Source organism: Schistocerca gregaria, chromosome 2, assembly GCF_023897955.1.
Source record: "Schistocerca gregaria isolate iqSchGreg1 chromosome 2, iqSchGreg1.2, whole genome shotgun sequence".
Lineage (NCBI taxonomy): Eukaryota > Metazoa > Arthropoda > Insecta > Orthoptera > Acrididae > Schistocerca > Schistocerca gregaria.
This window is the reverse complement of record NC_064921.1, coordinates 764,956,235-764,979,170: the sequence shown is the minus strand read 5'-3', so window position 1 is coordinate 764,979,170 and position 22,936 is coordinate 764,956,235. Positions and strand designations below refer to the sequence as shown.

The window sequence follows — 22,936 nt, the reverse complement described above, 5'->3', positions numbered from 1 at the left end:
ATCATGGTATAAAATGCAGTCTGTTAAAATGTGCCGGACAGAGATGTGCACACCACAAGCATCACAAAACGGAGGATCCTCCCGCCGTAATAAAAAGCTATGTGTGAGAGGACAGTGCCCGATCCGAAGACGTGTGAGGGCAACCACCTGGAGGAACGCCACGGCTGAGTGGTTGACTTTGTCAACCGCAGTTTACTGGCCGTCACCGCCAGCCGTTCGTCCTCCCACAACTCCATGCACTTCCTGTGGAGTGCAGCGATGACTGACTGCTAGGGAATAGGACAGTGGACCACATCCTGCTCTCTGCAGGCCTCCTTGGCAGCCCGATCGGCCTGCCACCTCTTGTAAGCAGATTCCATCGCAGCCGGGGCTTTCTGTCGGTCATTCTTTCGGTGTGAGGTGCTTTCTACGGTTACAACCACTGCACTCACTATGGTCTGTTTTCCACTGTATTCCATAGCCACGCCTGCTACACCTAAGAGGCTGTAAAATACATCGAATTTACGGTTCTAACAAACGATGCGTGTGTGTTGAGTACCTTCGCGTCCCATCGATGACTAAGTCATTATAGGGATGAACAAGCTTTGACTGGGGAGGGGTAAGGAAGGAATTCAGCCGTGCCCGTATCAAAGCAACGATCATGGAATTAGTCTTAAATGATTTACGAAAATCACTTCAGGACATAAAACTGCACTGCCTAAAATGTGTGCAGTGTTATAATTGCTTCACCGCTCCTCTCTGGTGACTAATTATATAAGTTATGAAGGTTGCGGAATTATCTTACTGAGTACCTGAAGCATTGTCTGAGGAACTGAGATCAACGGAAATGCTGAGAGGGACTATTGCTGAGCGAGTGACGTAAGCTCCTCACACAGTAGTACCGAGACTGCTCTCAAGAGCAACAAGAACGAGAGAATACTAATGGTTTCTAACCCAAGAATTACAGAGAACATAGATATAGGGTTCCGTCATCAGTGGAACATTGAATACTAATTTTCATTCCCTCTGTTTGGTTACCGCCTACCTGGTCGGCGCTTTAATGCCTAAGAGAACAGGTATAAGAAGACGCACCATTGGTCGTCGAGTTGATTACGAAGTTTCATAAAACCTTTACAATGTATTTATTTCTAAAGTTTCCTGCACAGCAGAAGGTCTTCAATGAATCATTCATGCTAACACCTTTTGACACGGTTCACAATAAGAACATTATTCACAGATGTACGAATGTGTTGTAATTGAGAGGGTATACAGAAGTTCCTTGCTGTACAGAAGATAGAAAGTGGTAGTAAGGTTCGGTGAAACAGATGAGATGGGGGTTGGAAAACGTGATAGACTACGGTGTTGTTTGACATCAACGCTTTTCATTGTTTATGATTCGAAACTGACAATCATTACAATTTGCATTGGGCCTAATAATAGGATAAGAAATGATGTACACAATTAGGCATGCAGATGGCCAAGTTGTGTTGGTTATGTCAGAGGAAAAACCACAGCATATGATACAGGCAACGGTTAAAAAGTGTGAAAAGATATTGGAGTGAGAATAGATGGACGAAAGACCAATGATGAGAATGAGCAACAAATGACAGTTCTGTCAAAACACCATCAACAGGAAACCCGTTGGAAGAAGTGAAACATTTTAGGTTATTCAGAAATTTCATTAAACCAAATGAAAACTCAGTGGAATAAATAAGAAGAATATCTGTAAATAACAGTGCTTTTGAGTATGTGGAAGCTTTGTTGAAAATTAAAACTTACGACTGAATTAAGAAAGGTTCAAAAAGTCTTCTGTCTATTTCAGTATGATCCCCTCGGGAACGTCTCATACCAGACGAGTGTAACCCCTAATGTTTGGGTGGTAGAATAATTATGGTGTGCGCATATGTGGAAGTGCTGTTTGTGCAGCAGTCGCTGACACAGTGTAACTGAGGTGGAGTAAGGGGAACCAGCCCGCATTCGCCGAGGTAGATGGAAAACCGCCTTAAAAACCACCCAAAGGCTGGCCGGCTCACGGGACCTCGACACTAATCCCCGGGCGAATTCGTGCCGGGGACCGGCACGCCTTCCCGTTAGGGAAGCAGTGCGTTAGACCACACGGCTAGCCGGGAGGCTCTGTTTCAGTATTATATGGCAGTGAATCGTGGACAGTCAAAAGAAACTGTAGGAAAACTTCCTGGCAGATTAAAACTGTGTGCCGGACCGAGACTCGAACTCGGGACCTTTGCCTTTCGCGGGCAAGTGCTCTACCAACTGAGCTACCCAAGCGTGACTCACGCCCCGTCCTCACAACTTTACTTCTGCCAGTACCTCGCCTCCTACCTTCCAAACTTTACAGAAGCTCTCCTGCGAACCTTGCAGAACAAGCACTGATGAAAGAAAGGATATTGCGGAGACATGGCTTAGCCACAGCCTGGGGGATTTTTACAGAATGAGATTTTCACTCTGCAGCGGAGTGTGCGCTGATATGAAACTTCCTGGCAGATTAAAACTGTGTGCCGAACTGAGACTCGAACTCGGGACCTTTGCCTTTCGCGGGGCAAGTGCTCTACCAACTGAGCTACGCAAGCACTACTCACGCCACGTCCGTACAGCTTTACTTTTGCCAGTACCTTGCGTCTTACCTTCCAAACTTTACAGTAGTTCTCCTGTGAACCTTTCTTTCAGGAGTACTAGTTCTGCAAGGTTCGCAGGAGAGCTTCTGTAAAGTTTGGAAGGTAGGAGACGAGGTACTGGTAAAGATGTGAGGACGTGGCGTGAGTCGAGCTTGAGTAGCTCAGTCGCCTTTCGGCACGCTAGCGGCACGGACGTCTTGTTTACGTCCTCGCCGCGCAGCTCGCTCGCGGAGCTGTTTACGTGATTCTGCCGTCTTAGCGCGCTATATTTCATTCGACAGAGAATGGCTTATGCCCACCGAAAATCGACACTGAAGATTAGCTTTGCACCTGAATATGCCCGACCAAAAGCACTGGAAATCGAACAGTTTCTCAGAGATGAAGTCAAGATTGACTGCAACGATCTTGTTGGCATCCACCTTTCTATAGTGAGCAGTGTGGTATACGTGAAATTGGTCAACGAAGACATATGTGAAAAAATTCTAGATGCAATTCGAAGTGGTCTTAAGTTCCGTCACTCTGATGGACACATCGGTGACGTAACTGTGGAACATGCGGGACTTGGACTGCGCACGATACGTGTTTTTGAACACCCTTTCGAGGTGCCTTCAGAGGTAGTGGTATCTGCATTCCATCCATATGGAAAAGTGATTAGCCACACAGCTGAGAAGTGGGTTCAGTTCACTACATACCCGGTTCTCAATGGAGTACGGCAGATCCGCATAGAACTAACCAAACATGTGCCGTCCTACTTATATATTGGTGGCTGCCGTGCAATTATTATTTATGATGGACAGCCGAAGACATGCTCGGGATGTGGCAAAGAAGGACACCTCCGTTCCAGCTGTCTTCAGCGCAGAATCACACAGTTACCGCCTGGGGACCTGCCGGCCACGACCGCTCCGACGTCGCTACCGCTGACATTTGTCGAAGCTCTCCATAGCGACCCCCGACCGCGAACACCACTGGCTCCTACTACTGGTACATCGTCGTCTCCGGTACTGCCTCAGGCTGTTGCGGACGGACCGACGCCCTTGCCTCCTCCTCCCGACGTGTGCAGTGGTGAGCAATCTCAAGGACAGGGGATGGCCCTTGACTCCATGATTGTGCCTACCGATGCTTTTGTGCCTGAACATCCGGATCCCCAGGCGTCTTCGGACACTGAAGATCACGTGCGCAAGCAACGGTCGCCGAAGAGACGTCGGAAACGGCGGATCGCCCCGTCTGACACCTGCAGGACGCAGTCTCAAGACGATGAAAATCAAAATTATCAAGTTGTTCCCCCGAAGGACGAATCCGTGGTGGAAGCACCAACTTGCACTCCGTCGGACGTACAACCATCCTTGCATGCACCAGGCGCTGTACCTATGGACGTTGAACAACAGCTGAGCCAGGACAACTCTTCCACCACCGACGTGACACTGCCTTCGGACTCTGCTGGTACTCCACTGGACGCACACCATCCACGCACCCTTGCGTGGTCTGACGATGTAGCCGACGAAACACCAACTAGTGAGACAGCCGCGAATGCCGCTGCTCCAGCCCACGACTCCTAATCGACAGGGTTACAGGATGGGGATGTGCAGCCTACTGGGACAACATTCTTGTTCGCTGCTGCTCTTCGTGCCTCCATGAGCGTCCCTGTAGTCCCAATTCTACGACAAGCTTACAGGATTGGCTCCATCAATGTCAACACCATTGGCACCCCTGTCAAACTACAATTGCTCCGTGATATGTTGAGGGCGTCGGACCTAGATGTTGCCCTTTTGCAGGAAGTTCGCCTGGCGACGTTTCCTAATGTCTATGGCTATGTTTCCTACCTCACGCCGTGTGCCGACGGTGGCAGTGGGACAGCTATTCTTTTAAAGGAAGGCATTGATGTAGATGACGTGATTTACCTACCATCGGCTAGGGGTCTTGCTGTGACTTTCCACGGTGTTCGAGTCATCAATGTTTACGCTCCCTCGGGCACGGCCAAGCGACGGGAGCGATCGCGATTCTATTCAGAACAGATCGCTCCTTTGTTTGTCGGACGCTACGACCATATTGTTCTTGGCGGCGACTTCAATTGTGTGTTATCCCAAAAGGACCAACATCCCCATTTCACCACATGCCAGGAACTCAAGCTGCTTGTGCATGAACTGAAACTCACCGATACTTGGGACCGCGTGCATGGCGATCGGCCTGGGTATACGTACGTCACCAGCCATTCAGCAAGTCGTCTTGACCGTGTCTACGTGTCCCCAGGACTCGTAACTGCCACGCTTGACGCTGAGTTATGGCCTACCGCCTTTTCCGACCATATCGCCTACATCTGCACTGTTTCGCTCCAGAGGCAGAAGGTGTGGCGCGGTCGAGGCCTGTGGAAGCTGAATGTGGCCCATCTCAAGGATCCGGAATGTAGGCAGGTCGTATAGACGACGTGGAACAACTGTGTGAGACGCCTTCCAGCGTATCCTTCAACACTTCGGTGGTGGATCGACTGCGCCAAGCCTGCTTTACGTCGTTCTATGATGAATTACGGTCGCGATAAAATGTTATGGCACCGACATAGCATGGAATACTATTTCACAATTCTCCGGGAACTCTCAAACCTTGCCCCCTCAGTTCAACGACAGGTTGAAATTCAACGTATTAAGGCGAAGATAATTTCTCTTATGCGTCACCGCCTTGAAGGCACAGTAGTACGCGCAAGATGTCACGAATGTGTACCAGGAGAGCTCCCGTCCATGCATCATGTTATCCGAGAGAAGCAGCGGTGTCGTAGAAAGTTGATCAACGCCCTCGACATGCCAGATGGTCGTCGATTGACGTCCCAGAATGACATCGTAAGAGCCTTTGTGGATCACTACAACGAGTTCTATGCAGCAGAGGACAGGAACGTGGCGGTAATGTCTGATGTCCTCCGTTCCTTGACAGATACCCTGGACGAGTCTGCTGCGGAGATTCTCACGGCGACAATTACGGCTGATGACGTCGCCGATGCTCTTCATAAGGGTGCGGCAAACAAAGCCCCAGGTCCAGATGGGTTCCCGCTGGAGTTTTACCACACATTTCATGACATCATGGGCTCACGCTGGACTGCGATGTATGAAGAACTGATGAACCCTGACTTTCCTCTCCCACCCGAATTCGTAGAAGGCTTGCTTATCCCGGTCCCCAAGCCATCGGGAGGTCGAGGAGTGGAACATTATCGGCCGCTGACCATGTTAAATTGTGACTTCAAGATTTTTACCCGGATTCTTGGCGCTCGCATTAGGCGCGTCGTCCCTCAAGTTATCTCTCTGGATCAAACGTGCTTTGGTGGTGATAGTAACATTCAGACGGCACTCAGCGATTACCGTGACGTTATAGCCCTGACCATGACCTGTCGCAGTCGTGGTGCCTTAGTGACAGTGGACTTCGACCACGCCTTTGATAGAGTGAGTCATGACTTTCTCGAAAACGTACTCCGACGGATGGCCTTTCCCCACAGGTTTATACACCTCGTCTTGCGGCTTCTCCGAGGTGCCACGTCGCGGGTGCTGGTCAATGGCCGTGTGGCGGGCCCTATTAACGTCATGCGGTCGGTCCGTCAAGGATGTCCGCTGTCGATGCTGCTTTTCGCCATTGCCCTTGAGCCACTATTACACGGTTTGAGGAGCCGGTTGACAGGCATAACAATGAGGGGGACTTCTTTCATCTGCCGCGCCTATGCAGATGACTTGGTGTTCTTGGTTCTATCGGAGGATGAAGTGCGAGAGGCACTGGCGTGGATCAACCAGTACGGGGCTGCTGCGGGCAGCCGTGTGAACCTGACGAAATCTAGTGCTATGTCCGTCGGTAGAGGCCTTCCAGCTGAGAGTGTGGCACCATTGCCATTAGTGGACAAGCTCAAATGTTTGGGGATCACCTTCACGCGTGATATACAGCGCACGATCTCATTTAACTACAAATGCCTGCTTCAAGCTATCCGCACGAACGTTCGTGGCAACCTCCTGAGAGCATTGGACATGTTACAAAGGGTGGATTTTGTTAACACTCATCTAGTCTCGCGACTACCCCATTTAGCACAGATTTTACCGATGCCAAAGGCAATGTCACACAGACTTCAGGCGGCGTTCGGCTACTTTGTTAGCGCGGGTCTTATCTTCAAAGTCCGCTACGACACGCTGACACTTCCTCCTCGAGATGGCGGCCTCGGCCTTGTCAACGTCCGAGCGAGAGCAGCTGCCCTTTATGTAAGTACGATGGTTAAATCGTGGATCCGCCGCCGAAACGGATTATCGGGAAGCCTGATTGATGAAGTGGCCCCTCCCTCTCGAGTGGCACCCGTTGCAGTAGCCCATATTTCTTCCCCTCTCTCACATATCCGGACCTTTTTCATCGAATACAGTTATGTCCATGCCGACTTGCCTAGTACCAGATCCCCTATGGCACGTGATGTTTACCGAATCATGATGAGAAATCACACTCGGAATGTTGTGGAAAGGCGATATCCTACGATCGCATGGCCCGTGGTATGGCGTTCTGTACACCATATATACCTAGACACGAGCGCACGTGCGACCTGGTATTTGGTCGTTAATGAAAAATACATGACACAACTTCGTCTACATGCCATAAAAATGACAGATTCGCCGCTGTGTCCTCGCTGTCGAACGCTTGATACGGACGAACATCGACTGATGTGTGGATCTTCTGCAGAGGTGTGGCAGCTGATTCAGAAGATGCTTGCCTTTCTTCTACGTACGGCTCCCCATGCCATTACACCGAAATCTCTTCTGTTCCCAGATGAGACATACTTCCCAAGTACGAAGACCAACGCTGTGATCTGGATAAAAGGTCTCTCGATCTCTTATTTGTTCCATGAAGGTGATAAGAGTGTTCTTGATTTTTGGACATTCCTGCAAGATCGCTTTACTTTTCTCATGCACCATCCGCGATACCGTCAGTACTATGCCAACTTTTTGGGTAGTGCCTTCTTCGATCCCCCCTGCAGCTGGGGTGTCCCAGGTATGAGAAGATGACTTCAATGAGAGTGTGTAATACCAGGACTCAGTCCCATGTACCGGAAAATGCAATATTCTTCGTGAAGACGTGCCTGGAACATGCCTGACTGCCTTGGGATTCGGTGTGCGTCTACCCACAAGTTGGCGGGACGCGGATGCTGCTTTGTCTGTTCTGCCAGGAGGGCGTTTTCTTTAATTCCTATAATTCCCTCTCTATTTTATATGTTACTGATGGTAATTCCACATAATTTTTTTTTTCGCCTGGAGGGCGTCCTATGTGATATGAACAAATATATATATATATATATAAAAAGTTAGTAGAGCACTTGCCCGCGAAAGGCAAAGGTCCCGAGTTCGAGTCTCGGTCCAGCACACAGTTTTAATCTGCCAGGAAGTTTCGAATCAGCGCACACTCCGCTGCAGAGTGAAAATCTCATTATGAACTGTGTAGTGTTGAAATTTGTGGAGAAAAATTCTGGGAGTGAAGGGAGCTAACGAAATGAAAAATGAAGTCGTTCTAAGATTAAGAGAAGGAATTCAATTAGTGCAAATCGTAAGAGTTACGAAAACGTCTTGAGGGGGATATTTATCACGAAGATATTGGGTGCAGCAGAGGGACATCGAATGAAAGATTGGAAAAACATAAGGTGGAGGACTTGAAACATTGGATGACATTAAAAATTGACGAAGTTAGGTGCCTAAAGGAAGAGACAAGAAGATACTGACTGCAAAAAGCATTCATCGAGTGAAAGACTGCAAGGAAGGAAGGAAGAGAACTTGAAACATTGGATGAGATTAAACATAGGCGAAGTTAGGACCATAAAGGAAGAGATATAGAACTGTGGTAAGTGGAGAGCGTCCAGGTGACACCTGTTGTAAGACAGGTATTATGCAGAACAAGAAGATAATTTTTCCTTATTTCGATACTGCCTCCGCAGTACCCTTGCATTATAAACAGTGTATTTCGAGCGGGAGTGGCTATCGCTGGAGAGCAGGTGGAGAGTACTCACGGTCCTTGGTGGTGTAGGCGCCCAGCGGCCCGCGGCTCTCGTAGGGTCCGTCGTACTCGAGCTGGACGCGGTAGTCGCGCAGCTCCTGGCGCATCGACGTCAGCAGCGGGTACTTGCCAGCGCCGCACTGCCCGCGGAAGTCGTCCATGTCCACCGACCACACCATGATGCCGCCGAAGCCCAGCTCCTTCAGCCAGCCCATCTGCCCAGCACGCAAACAACACACACGGTCAACGACCGAACGCCGACACCGACCATTTAGATATGGCGCGAACGTAAGCATTGGGCTACGTTACAATTCTGTTTGCATAATTTATTGGGTATCATACCAGTTGACTACAAAAAATCACGCCCATATCATCCCTTTTCTATCTAACCTACACAACGGGCCTGCTCTCAGGACCGGAGCGACTGGTTTCAGCCGAACACCACTTCTATCGTACACACTGCAGCAACTCATTTCACATTTACCTACCCAGTCAACCCCAGTTTAAAACTGCCAACTTCCTCAATGTTAAAAATGTAGTATTAAAATACTAATTAAACTACAGAATAATGCTTAGAAAATAGCTCAAGACATTGTGGTTGACTGATGACCTACAAGTAATCAGGATGAGCCAGCTACCCTGATAACGAAAAAAACTTCCCCTTAACAATTCAGACAGCAAGCTGGGCATTTCACTAAATGTTAAAAGTCGTACCACATTCGGTTGATCGTCACCTGAAATAAACGACAGATTAGGTGCTAAGGTAACCGGCCTTGAACAGGCTAAGTAACTTACACTGAATATAAAATACATTTTGTTGAAACAGCTGAAAAATAATTTTTTGTACATATAATTGTAAATAGTGAGTGTCAGTAAGTTAATTCTTAACATTCCTTCTAACCAAAAGCTACCCGTAGTCTTAAATTGTGCAGAAATAGCGCATATGGAGTGAGCAGTGATTCTGGTGTGCCTAAGCGAGGTTCATAACCAGTACCTGCTCACCTTGCACATAACTCTCTACTCACAAATCTCACAGTCCGTGCTGCCGCCAGCAATGTTTTCGTTACGCAATTTCTGTCTACGCTATACAGAAAACACTCCTTTCCTCTTTAAGCGGGAACGTGTTTAGGCAGACTGCTACAGTTGGCAATGAATATTAATTTTATACCTTTTAGACATCCTCCATTCTCCAAATGCTTTTCTATAGAAAATACAGCTAATTAGTTAAATATATATTTCATGATTTATGTCACTGGTTGCCTGTCGCATTGATATCCTTGTGATTGTGATGTCGGTGCTTACACGATATTTGTCCTTCGATCAGTAGGTGAGTAAGTCGAAACGTAATACAGCACTTCTCAGCAGTTGTGCACAAGTTTCAGATGACATTTTGCGTTCTAATAATAATGTGTACATAAAGCAAAAATTTTATCTCTGAAGAAATCAACCATCAAGTTTTTATTAGTATATTCGTTTAAATGATTTTACTCAAGATATTCCACCAATACGTGATTAACAAACGTGTATTATACTCACAAGTTCAACTCACGCAGTGGGAAGAACTTTAATGATAGTCACGTGACTGAACATTATCCATAGCTTGATTTTATCTTCTCCATCATGTCTACGGAGATGGTTATACCCGAAATTGTATGCATATGGGGACAAAACCTTTTTGCTGTGTCACTGATATCGGTTTCATGTGTCGAGGTCACACCTTCACTATTATGCAACATTACTTACATGGCAGCAGTTTTGCAACTCTCATGTGATATCTGTGTTGACTATGTGGTTCGGTGAGAAAATTCCAGAAGGTATTTGTTCGATTCCTGACCAGTACTGTTAATTTTATACCTTTCAGCTCTGTGAATAGTATATGAAAGAATACTTTTCTAATGCTTTACTCTCGGGAGAGAGGGATGGGTGACCATAACTCCCGCTTATTTAATGTAGGACATTGTCGGCCTAGTGAGAAATGCCTGAGGTGAGCCAACAGCTTTTTCGGTTTGCGGGAAAGAGTCTCACCGGAGTGATCATGCTGTACCGCTGTGTGCGCACAGGAGCCGTGTGTAAATTAAGTTACTGCGGAAGCATAATAGCGAAGAAAATAGAAGGCACAATGTATTTACCCCGTGATGTTAATGTGGTACGAGCGACCGTGCCAACATCTCCTATCACTGAAAGCAGCATAAATTCACAAGACGGAATAGTCTACGGGCAGCCATAATATTTCTAATTAAAAAAAAGGGATTATTAAGCAGAACAGTACCTTGTTAGGATGTGAATGTTAGGTATGCTCATATCACGTTCTCATCTCATAGTTTCATGATCTTAACTGACGATAAATGCAGTGTACTTATACGTCATCTGCTCTTTTGAAGTACCCATACAAGATAAGTGCAGGAACGCAGATTCGTTTCCGGGACTACTAAATACAGGAAGAGACCTGATCTTAAGCAGGGCCTTTCCGTATTTTGTTAAAAATAATTATTCACTGTGTGCGTTTTTACATTAGTAAAGAACGTCTCTCCCTAGTTTTAATAGTTACTGGACTGTTATGCATGTTGACCTATCATTGATTTCTAGAGCTCATTATTGTAGAAAGGACGTAACTAATAATAGAGATAGACGAGGTATCCCAAGCTTTTGGGCCCAAAGATAAACGACTAGCAGTATATACTAAACTCAGTACTTTTAGAAACGAAACTGATGGTTTCAGATGAATTTGTAGATATTTACTGAAGTAACAACTCATGCAGAGCAACAACTGAAGCTCATAGCAACTCCTGAAAGTAATGACCTTCAGTCTCAATTAGAACATAATCCACTGAGAGAACTGAAATTTGGATTCAAAATCATTTGGCCTCATTCGTTATACATACGTTTGTGATGGAAGTATAGTTGCTGCTCCATCAGGATTCACCACAGGGGTTTCTTCGATTTGTGCTTTTCACGGACGTGTTGTTTACTAATGAATCTTCTCTCACACAGTCCAACGTAATCTCTTTCAATGCTACTGCAAGGACTATTGTTTACCGATAAGCTCGGTTATCATTCTATGGACTAAACTAGGCAGTTTCTTGACGTTTCTGTCTGTGGCGATAAACTCCTTCCTGTTATTATGATGCGAGTGATGAAACTTTTCGTTGGTTTCCGGGCGCTATAATGGACGTCCCACGGGGAATAGTCAATATTAAGGGATATACCAGGAGCGATCATTCGAAGTCAAAAAGTCAAGTAAATATGGGTTCTAAAATGCATGCCTTAGAAGCTATGAGCACTTGCTCAGTATGTGTGTTTCACAACACCGAAGATGAACAGCTGCTCATAGCTTTTACGGTATACACTTCTAACCCATGTCTACTGGAGATTTTTTTTGTTTTGGTCCATGATACAATGTCCCAACATATGGAAAGCAAAGAGTCTGCAGTAAAAGGGGTTTGTTTCAGAGTATGGAAGATGAAGAATTGCCCATAGCTCTTCAATTACGCATTTAAAAAAAAAACATGTATACGTACTTTTTTGGCTCTGAATGATGGTCCCTGTCATATCCCTGAATACTGATCATTTCTCGTGGGACAGCCTGGATGTTACTGCACCATGCGTCAAGTGACCGTCTGCAAGTTCTTTGACAAACAAACCGCCTCCGTAGACTCCTTGCAATGGTTTTAGACTCGGATGCAGCTGGTTATGATCGTGGTAGTGGAAGAAATGTTGACACCAGCAGTTAGCCAAAAAGCGGACGGGAGAAGGTGGCGTAAGGTTCCTTAATATCATATACTGTGCTAATGCCCTTGTTAAAATCCTATACCTATTCGCTGTGTCTCATGAAGTGAGAGTATGTGACACCGTTAACAGTGAGCCGTGCATTGGATGGGGCCGTTAAGACCGGTTGTCAACAATGGTGCTATTCGAGCGGAGTATGCTGTTTGCGGACACCAGGTTTTACTCTCTTTCCCTTCTCCCGACATCGTACAACGCAAACATGATACCACTCTACACACACAGACACACACACACACAGACACACACGTTACTATCACCTATACTCGGCAGCCACACTTATGACAGAACACGCATACAGAGAGTGGTAAGGGGTGATGACATACCGAAGAAGAAATCCCTACCCGATAAATGAACTGTTTAGGAAATAAAGGAGACGACTCACTTAAAGTCAGAACCGCTCCGTCGTCGACAGATACTCAAAAGGTAGAGAGCTTTACTTTGCTAGCTTTCGAAATGGAATTCCTTTCTCAAGCTGTAAGAGAGACATGCACACAAACACACACACACACGCACACAGTCATATGCACATGCCTATCTCCCTACAGTGTGCTCAGCCGAAGGCCCGCCTGGAAAGCTTTAAGTTCTCCCAGCCAACGATGTGCTATGACTTTCATCTTTCCTTTCGATAAGCAGCCATCGACTGCAAACAGTGGTTGTGGACATCATAGACAATTGTGTTTTGCTCTTAAGAGTAGTGCCATGAATGACGTTGTTGCAAGAAATGGTTATGACACGTACGGAGTATCCAGAACTCGTACTTTTCTTATTTCTCATCTAGTGCCGCCAGAAATATTGATTACTAACCATTTCATTGTGTATCCATTTCTCTTTTAATATGTATTGTTAAACTGAGATTCTGGATTTTTAAGCAGTTCTAACATCCATCCACAGAGCTGTTAAACTGCACCATCGCCTCACAGTGGTTGGCTCTTTCACTGTTTTTAATTAGCAGTCAACCAACCACATGTACCAAGGTATGATGTTTTCCTGCTAATTATTGTTTTGTTCAGCACGTTATTGCATGGCTGTATCAGTTATTTTTTACCGTTAGGAACGGCACGAACATTCATGTAGACGGGCACACGACCACTGTGATTTTTGCTATCCATTTTAGTGAATCTATGAGCAATACTTGCCTCAGTCCACATTGCCAGGCCATTGTCTCACGAAAATGACTTGCGACGAAAGAATTTATTCCCGCCAACCGTTCATATTCTGAAAGGGCGCTGATAAGCATGCCTTTGGGTTCTCAGAAACCAATATCAACATCATCAAAGCCTTGCTCCCTCATACGTAATTTGATCAAAAGTAATCGGCCACCTATTAGTGGATGGCAATACGGGGTGTTTCCACACATCGCCGTTATGGCGGCTTGAACTGTGCTCGAGATACTTTCAATGAACTGTCTGTCTGTGGTGGAACAGCAGCCCATTCTTCCTCAACAAACGAAACCGGGAGGTTGGATGCTAAATCTGAAGTGAAGCCGACGTTAGAACTCATTCCAACCGTGAGCCACTGGATTAAGATTAGGCAGGTCAGTCTGCTTGAGAAATATCATTTTCCACAACCCATTGCCTCACTTATGATGCTTTTGGAGAGCCAGCGTTGTCATATGGGTACAAAAAATCATTGTCTCCGAAATATTCCTCTACTGTAAGCAGTACGCAATGGTGTAAAATGTGTTAATATCCTTTCAAATTTAGCGTTTTCTTAAGCACGATAAGGGGATCATAACTGAACCACGAAAAACACCCGCACATTCTAATTTGACCTCCTTCACTCTTCACTATGAGAACTAGACATAGCCGGCAGCTGTAGTCGAGAGGTTCTAGGCGCTTCAGTCCGGAACATCGCTGCTGCTACGGTCGCAGGTTCGAATCCTGCCTCAGGCATGGATGTGTGTGATGTCCTTAGATTAGTTAGGTTGAAGTAGTTCTAAGTCCTAGGGGACTGGTGACCTCGGTTGTTAAGTCCTGTAGTACTCAGAGCCATTTGGACCATTTGGACTACACATAAAGACAGGTAACATCGTCCAGACATTCGCCAAACCCAATCCCAAACTTTCCACCGGACTGTTAGAGGATGTAATATGACTGGTCACTATAAGTCACCCGTCTTCAATCATCCAATGTCCATTTATGTCGCTCCCTACAATACAACAAGTGTCACGTAGCACCGACTACAGAAACGTGTGGCCTGCGAGGAGCTTTTTGATCTTTGTATCTCATTCTTTATCACGCCATATGCACAGTAATTGTGCTAGCTGGACTGGTTTTGGCACTTGGAACGTACGAGCGAGTCCTTCCTCTAATTTCATGCGATTTTTACAGCCACCATCCGTAATGCTCGACGGTCCCTGTCTGTCAGTACACGAGGTCTGGCGTGGCCTTATTTTACCCGATTAGTCCATGTTTGAAGTGACTGAGCTCTCGTTGCCGATCGTTTCTGGTGTTACTACTTCGCTACTGACGACGCAAGGACACAGTAGTAGCCACCTTCTTTTCTACTGGTCAAATCCATATTACATAGGCGTGTCCGGATACTTTTGATCAGATTTTGTACAAAATATTGATTTGACTTTACCCCAAATGTTTGGGACACCCAATACAAGTGTTAATATTTGGGCGTGTCGATACGGGGTGTTAATTGTGTGGCATGCTTTATCGATTATTCGTCATTGTCCTCCAGCGATTGGAGTTGTCGTGAACAGAAAACAGATGGTGACACATTAGCCAGAAGATTGAGCGCCGGCCCTCACCTTGGTCTTGAGACTGCGTTCATCGTCGAAGCCGACCCACTGGTCGCCGCGGTAGGCGAACGGCACCTGCTGCTCGTTGTCCCAGACGAGCGTGGTGTTGTCGTGGTGCAGGAAGTCGCACACCTCGTAGTAGGCCATGAAGCCCGCCTCGGCCGTGTAGCGGCCGGCCGCGCCGCCGCCGGACGCCGGCGCGCCGATGTCGAACTTGGAGGTGTCGACCAGCGTGAAGCTGCGGCCGTACGTCGGCATGCCGATCAGCAGCTTCTCCTTGGGCGCGCCCTGCTTCACCCACTCGCGTGCGCTGAAATCCTGCACGGCCACACCAACAACACATATTGTTACACTACGTGCGTCTCACTCACGTATCAAAGAGGAACACTAAATGTATAGCAAATCAACGGGATCAGCCCAAATGGACGCTAGAGGAACTACACTACTGGCCATTAAAATTGGTACACCAAGAAGAAATGCAGACCATAAACGGGTATTCATTGGACAAATATATTGTACTAGTACTGACATGTGATTACATTTTCACGCAATTTGAGTGCATACATCCTGAGAAATCAGTACCCAGAACAACCACTTCTGGCCGTAATAACGGCCTTGATACGCCTGGGCGTTTAGTCAAACAGAGCTTGGATGGCGTGTACAGGTACAGCTGCCCATGCAGCTTCAACACGATACCACAGTTCATCAAGAGTAGTGACAGGCGTATTGTGACGCGCCAGTTGCTCGGCCACCACTGACCAGACGTTTTCAATTGTTGAGAGATGTGGAGAATGTTCTGGCCAGGGCAACAGTCGAACATTTCCCGTATCCAGAAAGGCTCGTACTCGTACAGGAGCTGCAACATGCGGTCGTGCATTGTCCTGCTGAAACGTAGGGTTTCGCAGGGATCGAATGAAGGGTAGAACCACGGGTCGTAACACATCTGAAATCTAACGTCCACTGTCCAGAGTGCCGTCAATGCGAACAAGAGGTGACCGAGACGTGTAACCAATGGCACCCCATACCATCTGCCGGGTGATACGCCAGTATGGCGATGACGAATACACGCCTCCAATGTGCGTTCACCGTGATGTCACCAAACACGGATGCGACCATCATGATGCTGTAAACAGAACCTGGATTCATCCGAAAAAATGAGGTTTTGCCATTCGTGCACCCAGGTTCGTCGCTGAGTACACCATCGCAGGCGCTCCTGCCTGTGATGCAGCGTTAAGGGTAACCGCAGCCATAGTTTCCGAGCCCATAGTCCGTGCTGCTGCAAACGTCGTCGAACTGTTCGTGCAGATGGTTGTTGTCTAGCAAAAGTCCCCACCTATTGACTCAGGGATCGAGAAGTGGCTGCACGATCCGTTACAGCCATGTGGATAAGATGCGTGTCATCTCGACTACTAGTGGTACGAGGCCGTTGGGATCCAGCAAGGCGTTCCGTATTACCCTCCTGAACCCACCGCTTCCATATTCCGCTAACACTCATTGGATGTCGACCAACGCGAGCAGCAATGTCGCGATACGATGAACCGAAATCGCGATAGGCTACAGTCCCACCTTTATCAAAGTAGTAAACGTGACGGTACGCGTTTCTCCTCCTTATACGAGGCATCACAGAAACGTTTCACCAGGCAACGCCGGTCAACTGCTGTTATCATCATCATTTAAGACTGATTATGCCTTTCAGCGTTCAGTCTGGAGCAGAGCCCTTTTATAAAAGTCCTCCACGATCCCCTATTCAGTGCTAACATTGGTGCCTCTTCTGATGTTAAAGCTATTACTTCAAAATCATTCTTAACCGAATCCAGGTACCTTCTCCTTGGTCTGCCCCGACTCCTCCTGCCCTCTACTGCTGAAACCGTGAGTCTCTTGGGTAACCTTGCTTCTCCCATGCGTGTAACATGACCCCACCATCTAAGCCTGTTCGCCCTGACTGCTACATCTATAGAGTTCACTCCCAGTTTTTCTTTGATTTCCTCATTGTGGACACCCTCCTGCCATTGTTCCCATTTACTAGTACCTGCAATCATCCTAGCTACTTTCACATCCGTAACCTCAACCTTGTTGATAAGGTAACCTGAATCCACCCAACTTTCGCTCCCATACAACAAAATTGGTCGAAAGATTAAACGGTGCACAGATAACTTAGTCTTGGTACTGACTTCCTTCTTGCAGAAGAGAGTAGTTCGTAGCTGAGCGCTCACTGCATTAGCTTTGCTAGACTTAGCTTCCGGTTCTTTCACTATGTTGCCATCGTGTGAGAATATGCATCCTAAGTATCTGAAACCGTCAACCTGTTCTAACTTTGTTCCTCCTATTTGGCACTCAATCCGTTTATATTTCTTTCCCACTGACATTACTTTCGTTTTGGAGATGCTAATCTTCATACCATAGTCCTTACATTGCTGATCTAGCACTGAAATATTACTTTTCAAACTTTCAATCGAATCTGCCATGACAACTAAGTCATCCGCATATGCAAGACTGCTTATTTTGTGTTCACATCCTATCCCATTCAACCTCTAAATCTGAAACATTACTGAATGTATTTTCACCTACGTTGAGCAACTCTTCAAAATATTCTCTCCATCTGCCCAAGGCATCTACAGGATTCACCAGCAGTTTTCCAGACGTGTCCACAATACTTGTCATTTCCTTCTTACCTCCCTTTCGAAGACTGCTAATTAATTTTCCAGCAGCTTGACCCATAGTCTCCAACCTGTTTCCAAAGTCTTCCCAAGATTTCTTCTTGGATGCTGCAATTATCTGTTTGGTTTTGTTTCTTTCTTCAACATAACTTTCTCTGTCTACCTGAATTCTAGTATGTAGCAATTTTTGATATGCCTTCTTTTTCCTTTTACAAGCTGCCTTGACTGTGTGATTCCACCAAGCTGTTTTCTTCTTCCTGCTTTTACACACTACTGTTCCAAGACATTCTTTAGCCACTTCTAGTACTTTGTCCCTGTACCTTGCCCATTCCTTTTCCAATGACTGTAATTGACTACATTCAACTACCTGGTACCTTTCTGAGATCGCTGTTATGTACTTGTGCCTGATTTCCTTATCCTGAAGTTTCTCCACTCTTATCCTCCTACATATGGACCTGACCACCTGCACTTTCGGCCTCACAGTCCTAATTTCACTGTAGGTTAAAAATGATCAGTGTCATCAAAGTATCCCCTGAATACACGTGTGTCCCTCACAGCCTTCCTGAATTCCTAATCTGTTATTATATAGTCAATAACAGATCTGGTTCCCCTGCCTTCCCAAGTATACCGGTGAATGTTCTTATGTTTAAAAAAGGAGTTTGTGATTACTAAGCTCATACTGGCACAGAAATCCAAGAGTTGTTTCCCGTTCCTGTTGGCCTCCATATCCTCTCCAAATTTACCCATAACTCTTTCATACCCTTCTGTTCGATTTCCAATCCTGACGTTAAAATTACCGATGAGCAGAACACTGTCCTTGTCCTTTACTCTAACAACTACATCCTGAGTGCCTCATAAAAACTATCCATCTTATCTTGATATCTTCCTTCACAATGCGAATATACTGACACAATCCTAATTTTCTTGCTAGACACTGTCAAATCTATCCACATCAGTCGTTCGTTTACATACCTTATTGCAACTACGCTGGGTTCCATTTCTTTCCTGATGTACAGCCCTACACCCCACTGGGCTATTCCTGCTTTGACTCCTGACAGGTAGACCTTGTATTCTCCCACTTCCTCTTCTTTCTCACCCCTTACCCGAATGTCACTAACAGCTAAAACGTCCAACCGCATTTTACTTGCAGCCTCTGCCAGCTCTACCTTCTTCCCAGAGTAGCCCCCGTTGATATTAATAGCTCCCCATCTAATTACCATTTGTTTGCCAAGTCGTACCTCAGGAGTCTCTGGTTTGTCAGTTAGAGGTGGGACTCCGTCACCTCCAAAGGTCCGAGGCATTTTGCTCTGATTGTTGCCAGCATCATATTTAAAGTACCAGGGAAGCAGGTTGCTAGCCTTACTTGCCCTGAGTCTCATTGGGTATTACCCCTAACGGTTGAGGGACTAACCGGTGGATTTGGTAGTCTTTGCCGTATGAGCACAAAAGTGACCACGACTCAGAATATGTCCGAGATGCCCTGCCTTATTCTAAAGTAACTGGTATCCCGACTGTCGGGACCACTTAATTGGCCACTCATACGTTGCCCGTGGTTCATGAACTAGGACATGACTACAGGAACCCACACCATGAACCACTGCTGTTAGTGTATGAGAAATCGGTCGGAAACTTTCCTCATGTCAGCACGTTGTAGGTGTCGCCATCGGCGCCTACCTTGAGTGAATGGTCTGAAAAGCTAATCATTTGCATATCACAGCATCTTCTTTCTTTCGGTTAAATTTCGCATCTGTAGCACGTTATCTTCGTGGTGTTGCACTTTTAATGGCCAGTAGTGTAATGCAAATGATAGGCACTATAGTTTTTTGACCTTTTTAGCACACAGGATAATTTAGAATCACTCATTGATCTACGATGAAAAAGTGCTTCTTGGTGAGGACAGTGCCAAATTAGGAAGATGCTTTTTTGGGACCCTATATTCCCCCCCGACATATAGACTATACTCTTCCAGCAACAACGGAATGATACTAGCCAAGAAACTCAAGAATTATGCGTTTCATAACAAAAGCATTTATAAGCCAATCTGAAGTCACCTGACCAAAACACTGAGAAACACATTCACCACATATTTCTGGATGATAGACACAAAAGTGTTAATGAGTACATCAAATGTAGAAGAGATAAACAGCATCAGACCACTACCTTGTGTTGACAAGGATAGAATGTGTGACTGCAGGAGAAGAGTAGCATACCGAAAAATAAACCCAGATGTTCTTAGACAGGACCACGCTAAGGACAGATATGCTATTGAAATTCGAAACAGGTTTGTGCCCTGAAAGAAAATGGTTTAGACTAATTATGGCCTAAGCCCACGACTGCAGTCAGACACGCCGAAGATAAGGTGCTGAAACTACTGGAGAGAAGGAGGAGGAGCAAAGGATGGTTTAAAGGTAGGTGTAGAGATGTACTAGACAAGAGAAAAGTGGCCGAAATGTTATGCCTGACAAATGAAGAAGATGAATACTCAAATCCAAATTTCTTTCAATATCTTGTGATTAGTATCTACAAGAAAATCCTTCCATCAAATTAGAAAATGTAAATATAGCTGAATGTACAGGTCTACATGTATCTCTATAAAAATTTCTTATGTACTTTTTACAATTTGCTGCTCTTATTTTTATTAAAACCTCAGCACCTCACAACGGTCGAAGATAATATTTACAACTGTAAATGAGACTACATAATAAACCTTTTACTATTACGTGGATTAGGATTTCATTCTGTTGCTCGATGTAGACGGAAAAAATACAGTTGTTATGTTAGAAATGTCGGTTACTTTATTGAGATGAAGTCCGAAAGGTCAACGTACATTGCACATCATTATAGTATTGTGTATTTAAACCGGAGACCTAGAAACGACGGAGAGGCTTCGTCCCGCCGTAGCCCTCAGGCACAACATTATGTGCTGTTATCACCAGGAAATGTCCAACGTCCGGGGAAAAAAAAGTCGGGAGTAGTTCTTGGCAGTCAGGATTATTACTGGGAACTGCTACAAAAGCGACGAAACATCAGATGATTAACATCATTGTGACGACAGTGCCACGTACTTCGTGCTACAACTAGAAAAACGAAGGACGCATAATCACAGACCATTTTGCAATTTATTCATCATCCTGAAACTGATTTAAGTCCCGTCCGCTTTGTACGAAGCAAGGCTACGCAATTGTTAAGACCCTAAACTCGCACTGCTGAGGAAAGAGTTTAAAGTCATCTTCCAGTCATCCAGATTTAGGTTTTATTTGATTTCTCACAATCTCTTAAGGTGATTATCAGATGGTTGATTAGAAATGAGGCTACCATCTTCTTTCTCCATCCTGTACTGTCTCTAATTACATAGTTGTCGACGGCGTCACAACCTTTTAAAGCTCTAATTTTCTTCCTGCATCCGGAAGTAACTCTAAAATATCAACGCAAATTCAGTCAAATGATGTTAGCATTTTAATGTACACTTGCGGTGCGATAGTGTAATAAATGTTACGTGTTACACACAGTGGAAGTTAGGAAGAAATGGAACTTAGGGGTGGAATATCTTTATACTGGAGAGCTAGCTCTGAGTGGACACACATGGAGACGTGGGTCAGAAAATGGTCCCGCCTTTCTGAAGAACCCATCTCGGAATTCTGCTGAAGTGATTCTGGGAAACCAAGGTAAACTAAATCTGGATATCTGGACGAGGATGTTAACCCTGATATTTCAGTCTGCGAGTTCAGTGCATTAATATCTGTGGGCAACGTTCGAAACGCACAGTGAAAATAACTAAACAGTCAGTGGGTAATGCATACGAATTTTTATAGTCTTTCTCAAGCAAAAACGAGCCACCGCTCGTTGTTCTACGAAAAACTGGTAGTTTTATTTTCGTATTACCCATACAGTATGTATTGGTTTGTAAATTATTTATAGTCTAAGTCCATGAACAGGGTATTTTCGCTGATGTCATTTATATGACAGGACTTACGAGACTGAAATTGTGAATCCTGTGTCAGTTCACCTAATTACAGTGATTTTAGAAATGTACAGTCGTGGGTGATCCATCGCTACGTCAATCTAAGGATTTAATAGCGATTACTTTTGTTAAAGAGAGAAAAAATTCCACTTGCAGTGTTGACCCACCCTGCTGCAGTTGACACAACTTCAAAATGATACAGTATTAAAAAATAAAACAAAATAATTTAAGGGATTTTCATTAAATACGTTCATAATAATATCAAAAAGTAGAAAAAGATACTTCGTAACACCGAACAAATCAGTACTGAATACATACGACTATACTTTGTGAGAAGCGTGCCATTAAATATATAGGATTAGTTTCCATCCCTGTACCGCAAAGAGCTTAGTGATTTTCTGAAATTTGTCACAGTGAGTGAAAATTGTTCTTAATCTGACCAAAATATTTGACAGAAGAACGTTCTGATGTTACTCTGACACGAATGAATATTTTGTTTGATCCTCTGCATCTCACAATCAACTAACTTTACGCATTTATATTAGTTCAAAGGTAATAATCATTTGTTTGGGTGAGAAAAATCGGTACAAGGTTAAAAGATTATCAGCTTAACAGTGTAGAGACTAAAAACATTGTGTCGCGCTGCTGGTAGAGTTCAGAGAAGTTGACCAGCAGGAAGTACTCACAACGGTGAGCTTCTTCTGGTAGCTGGTGGCGCTCTCCAGCGGGTACAGCGGGCTGTTGTGGCCCACCTGGCGCTCCCACTGCCCGTGGAAGTCGTACGTCATCACGTTGATAAAGTCCAGGTACTTGGAGATCTCGGGCACATCGTACCTGGAAGGGAAATGGTCGCTCGCATTAACACATTTCACCGGGACTTGGAACTACGTACATGAACATTTATCGTGTTGAGGGACTATTTCCAAGGAGAATGAAATACGTCGTTCATCCAGGACTTACACTAGACCAAAACTAACTTGAAAATTCCATCAACCCCCCCCCCCCCATCCCCAAATTATTAATAAAGTCCATAATACGTCTCAACCACTAAAACTACAAACCAACTGAGGAGGCAGGCTAAATCCCGTAGCATTAATTAAAACATAAAAGACCCTCCCTTCAGTCCATCGTCACTAACGCCAATTTTGTACAGAAGTCAGCTCCATCCCATATACACTGGTAT

General features: G+C 45.4%; 1 protein-coding gene across 1 annotated transcript in view; it reads right to left on the bottom strand.

The window, feature by feature from the left end:
- LOC126334987 (probable chitinase 10) overlaps positions 1–22,936 on the bottom strand; it is a 377,522-nt gene that overhangs the window by 4,957 nt on the left and 349,629 nt on the right. Inside the window, exons 13-15 of the mRNA XM_049997795.1 lie at positions 22,440–22,587; positions 15,145–15,453; positions 8,614–8,815 (exon numbers count right to left, since the gene is read on the bottom strand). Of these exons, the coding sequence (XP_049853752.1) occupies positions 8,614–8,815; positions 15,145–15,453; positions 22,440–22,587 (659 nt within the window). The remainder of the gene's footprint in view (positions 1–8,613; positions 8,816–15,144; positions 15,454–22,439; positions 22,588–22,936) is intronic.